Below are 5,174 nucleotides of genomic sequence, written 5' to 3'. Positions count from 1 at the left end.
ATATTGAATAGCTCCTAATATAGAATCTATTGAATTGAAGACCATTCTCTGATTATTAATATATAAACTCCTTTTCTTTAAAAACACAATGATGAATTTAAATTTAAATCACATGGATTAAAACAATTAGGCATAATTATTCACAGTATTGATTATAAATTAATTATTAATTATATTATTCTAAGAACATTTTTTTTCTATTCTATTCTATATTTCTATTCTAAGAACATTATTCTAAGCAACTGTAGGTAATAAATAAAAAATTGTCTTTATTATGATAACATTTTCTAACTGAAAAAATCATTAAAGCCAAAGCTTAGTTAAATAAGTAATTTCAAAGGAGTATATTTCATACATTTTTCTAAATTTATTATGTATAATTGTTACTAACTCCGATCTTCTCTACCGACTTTATCAAATTGTACTCTGTTTTACCAAGTGAGTAGCAGGTAAGCTACTTTTCATTTTAGTTCCCGAAAAATAACAATAAGGCAAACAGGGCGCCCTGCGGTAAGTCAGTCGAAATAAAATACACGGCATAAGCAATCTCCCAACCTCATCTCTGGTTATACTCATCACATGGCCTTAAAGGTTATAAAATGTCCTTTCCAAAATTGAAATAGAAATACGATCATAAATAACAAGCAGAGAGGCTGAAATTGAAATAAGAATTCGATCATAAATAACAAGCAGATGGGCTATATCAATAGAGTAGCCGACACTCAAGGGTCCTTTGTTAAGCTTTCGGATTAAAATTTAGAAGTAGGTTTTTCAAATTTCAAATTTAACACCCTAAAACATAATAATTCGGAATGTACGGGTTTCGATGATTTCAGATATCTAACTTTTTTTTAAATGCTTCAAATTGGAATTATAATACGTTTCTCGTAAATGGAATGAGATACGCCAAAAAAGACAACATTTTTTAATTCAACTAGAAAATTGTATATCAGTATATAAGTTATAATTATAAATAAGTATAATGAGAAAATTCATTAATTTAAAAAAAAAGTGTTAATAATTTAAAGAGAAATTTAAAAAGGGAGATTCGCATTAGCGACGGCCAACTACTGTAAATAACTCTGCCCGCCCGGTACGTGAAGAACACAAAAGGAACATTATTTTACCGTCGCATAACTCTCAAACGGAACACTAAAGGGACATTGAAAAGGACCCAAATCTCTCAGACTATCTCAGAGACTAAATTGTTTCAAACGGACTCTGCTTATAGTCTCAAATGGGCCAGGCTATTTCGCTAGAGAACACTCAGAGATTTCTATCGGTAGGGTTCTGCTTGTTACTTATGATCGAATTCTTATTTCAATTTCAGCCTCTCTGCTGAATTTTATTTATGATCGTATTTTCATTTCAATTTCGGAAAGGACATTTTAAAACCTTAAAAACATTTAAACCAGCTACCTGGACCTTTAAATATATCTACCTCAGTGCCTGCGGAGAATTTCTCAGAGCTTCTCAGAGCTTTGAGAAACTTTAGCATATACTCTGAGAATTTCGATCAGAGGGCAGTATCTTACTAAACCAATTTTTTAAATAATTAATGTTTAAATAAATAATTGATATTAGGAAAATCCATGCACAAAATTTGACCAAATGATAAGGAAAAAAGACAAAGTAAAAATTCATGTAGTGACTGGAAAAATGCCGAGATTGACCAATTTAATTCAACTCACTCAATCGTGACACATATTGGAGTACGTAAGAAAATTTTTACATTGTTTTCTATATGTTATCTCCACATTGGTCATCGAATTGAACAATATAAAAAACTCCTAATGAAATACTACAAGTGTTACATAAATCACGATCGTTATCAGAAACACTGAAGAAAACAATGGAAAATACAGTAAATAGGTAATTCGAGTTGGAAAGTTGAATAATTAATGGAAAATTTGCACTTACATTTAAGACCATCGGCACTGGAAATGCTGATGAGGCAAGACAATGCCAAAAATAGGCTAATGAGTAATTTCATAACGATGATATTAAGAGGTTATAGTACTTCAAGTAAAGGAATACAATTTTTAATTGACGTTGTTCGAAGCAACCTTTATACACACTGGCATAGAAGGCTGTCTTCTATCAAATGTGATGAGATGATAACGCACAACTAAACTCAATGTGTAATCTCATCGGACACTTAAAAACGAAGTAGAAATCACGTTCTATTATATATTGCTCACTGGTATTCAGACTGCAGAGTATCGTTCTGTTGCTATCGGATGATATGATGGACTGGAATTTCTGTGCACTTTGTACAGCGCATGCGTTTACAAGTCAGCTGATCATGCCACACAATTTTTCTCTTACAGGCTATAGGCAGATCATTAGCAGAGGCAGTAAGCACTCAATTCTACACTAAGAATTTTTTATTGTTTGGCACAGCATCGAAGCGACAGTATCCACGCTATTTGCTAGACATCGGAATTTTAGGGAGGTACGTACATATAAGTCGATAATAAAAAACTTTAACAAGAAATATAATAATGATGTACATCATTATCTTCGTAAGTTTGCTTTATACGCGTTACACGACTGGATGCGTGCATATTCATTTTATAGACCTTTTCATTTCAAAGCGGAAGCAAACGTGACGTCATGAACCACTTAAAATGTTTCCAGCAGTTTTTACTTCCGTCTTGTAAGTGCAAAAAAGACGTCCCATACATTTATCTTTTTCCCTCTTGTTAACTTTCTTCGAAATAATTTGAATTCTGTAAATTACCAGCAGAATATAATTATATCAAGTATTTAGTATTTCTTCGCTTGGCAAGAGTCAACAAGTCGTAGAATCGGATGATAAATCGTGCATCCATGAATTTCGTTTCCTCAAAATGATATACTTTTCTAATCTGTGTATACTCATAATCGCTCTGTTTGTGTACTACTACTTACATTTTAAACAGTCCGGAAGTTCAAGCACAAACATCACATCAACCTTGTATTTTGTTATTAAAATCGGAAATTTTGTTTAAATTAAAGGATAGCATTACAGAACTAGGTGTGTTGAATTGAAAAATTATAAATAAAACATTTTAAATTAAATTTAACACGCTGTGTTAAAAGCATTTCAAAAAATCCGCTCGAAAATGTGTTTTATCTTGCGTTTCGCGCTCGTCACTGTATTTACCTCGCTTCACGCTCTCGGTCTTTGTCCTTTTCCCACATTTTTTCACAGGCTTGTTAAAACCAAAGGTCAACCTATCGACAAATAAAATTTGGTGATTGTGAATTTTCTTTTGTTGAAGCTCCTTCGGCTTTCACGAACACATTCTTATCACGTGTCTCGCGGTTTGCACTCGATTAAAGTTCAAGTATCCAAAACAAGCTTTAATTAATCTTTATTCGCAGGTATGTTAAGCTGGTACAACACTATTAAGTCATAGAGATGTAACCTTTTTCATCATTTAGGGCCATTTAGGGCTAATTTGGGCCTGTAGTCCCAAACTTTTGGCTCTTATTTTTAGTAAAAAATAGTGTTTATGCTAGCTTAACGTTAAGCTGGCCAAACATTACTGTAAAACGTACTAAAAATGTTTTTACGGAAAATTCACCTTACAAAATAATTTAGGGCTCTTAAAATATGGTAATGAAAAATGAAAAAAAATGTTTAAACAATTTTTGTTCAAAGAGTCCTAGTGAAAATGATTTTAACCAATCTCTTTATGCACTAAATGTTAAGGCTCACTATGGGCTCCATGAATATGATATTTGAATGAAAAAGAAATGTTTAACCAATTATTGTTTAAACAAATTCACCAAAAAACTTTCGTTTCTCTTGCATAATTTCAAGCTCATTTAAGGCTCCCGTAATATCGTCGACTGAAATTCGTGCGATATTTCCTTTGCCCTTTTTTTATTATGTATGATGTTGTGCCACCTTGAAGTTATAAAAAATACGTGAAGAAAACCATAAAATCCATTTTTATCTCTTGTATAATTTAGGGCTCATTGAAGACTAATTTGGGTCCGTATTCCTAAATTTTTGACTCTAGTAATTTTTGTAAAAATAGTGTTTGCAATAGCTTAACAATAAGTTGATTCAAGATTGCTATAAAACGTAATAAAATTATTTTATTGAAAAATCACTTTAAAGAATCATTTAGGGGCCATTTAGGGCTCTAGGAATATGATAATGAAATTTTTTTTAAATGATTTGAAAAATTATTGTTTAAACAAATGTACCAAAAAAACAATTATTTTATTTTCGTTTCTCTTGAATAATTGCAGGCTCATTTAAGGCTCCTAAAATATCGAACGAAGGGCTGGCGATATTTCCTTTGCCCTTTTTTAAATTATATATGGTGTTGTGCCGCCTTAAGGGCATGTGATACTTAGAAAATTGTCGATTTTACCAGTTTTAGGTTCCCCCCGCTTTTTTTCTAGAATAATAAATATTTTGTCTTAAAAATTTGGGAAATGATAGCGAACATGCTAACGGACGTCCCCACACACTTTTTTTTTGAGGGTTAATTAAAAAAAGTTTTAATTTAGCAAAATGTGATAAATTTGCATAGCGCTTAGGAAATAGTATCGATTTTTTCAGTGCTAGATTCCCCCGGCTTTTTTCCTAGGATAAGAAATATTTTATCTTCAAAATCGGGGAAATGATATAGAACATGTTAACGGACGTCCCCACACACTTTTTTTGTGTTTTTTTTTATCAAAATTTTTTTTTTATATTGCTAACAACGTGCGTGTATATTTCGAGGTTATGTGTGTTACAATTCACCCGAGCGTTACTTGCAAACTACACAATATTTGTGGCCGAAAACTTTGGACTTACAAATAAACATAGTAACTAATCTTCGGGAACTAATCTTGTTTGCAGGCAATCAAAAAAGTTTATTTCATAAATAATTTCCAGATTATCGAAAAGGCAGATATGAAATATGACGTAACCTCAAAATAATGCATATGCATAAAATTTTTATTTAGTACAATAATTTTTTTTTTGTAATTATCCCTCAGATTTGGGAAGTCCAAAGTGGGTTTATGCCAGGAAGGTTATGTACGGATCAAATATTTAGCTTAAGGCAAATAACAGAAAAAAGTTTGAGTGGGACGATGGTCGTGGGGGCTAAAGCGTAGGCTTTGGACCCACTCCTTCGGCTTGCGGGTTCGATTCCCGCCTCGCACTCTGGAAGAGTCTCGGT

The 5,174-nt window shown here is 32.3% G+C and overlaps 2 protein-coding genes across 6 annotated transcripts in view; one reads left to right on the top strand and one right to left on the bottom strand.

The window, feature by feature from the left end:
• The window catches only part of LOC117167432 (ferritin subunit), a 94,985-nt gene extending 92,668 nt beyond the window's left edge, over positions 1-2,317 (bottom strand). The window contains exon 1 of one of the 3 annotated variants that reach the window (XM_033352359.1): positions 2,202-2,317. Coding sequence is in view for 2 of the 3 variants with exons in the window: in XM_033352360.1 (XP_033208251.1) it covers positions 1,921-1,993 (73 nt within the window). In the remaining variant the exon portion in view is untranslated. Of the gene's footprint in view, positions 1-1,920 lie in introns of all 3 variants that reach the window. The other 2 variants (XM_033352360.1, XM_033352358.1) reach the window with 2 other exon arrangements.
• Positions 2,318-2,322: 5 nt separating this feature from the next.
• The window catches only part of LOC117167431, a 47,642-nt gene continuing 44,790 nt past the window's right edge, over positions 2,323-5,174 (top strand). The window contains exon 1 of one of the 3 annotated variants that reach the window (XM_033352357.1): positions 2,323-2,455. The gene's annotated coding sequence lies outside the window, so the exon portion shown is untranslated. The remainder of the gene's footprint in view (positions 2,456-5,174) is intronic. The other 2 variants (XM_033352355.1, XM_033352356.1) reach the window with 2 other exon arrangements.

Source organism: Belonocnema kinseyi, chromosome 2 (genome assembly GCF_010883055.1).
Source record: "Belonocnema kinseyi isolate 2016_QV_RU_SX_M_011 chromosome 2, B_treatae_v1, whole genome shotgun sequence".
NCBI lineage: Eukaryota > Metazoa > Arthropoda > Insecta > Hymenoptera > Cynipidae > Belonocnema > Belonocnema kinseyi.
The sequence above is the reverse complement of the archived record's forward strand: the minus strand, read 5'-3'. Positions and strand labels throughout refer to the sequence as shown.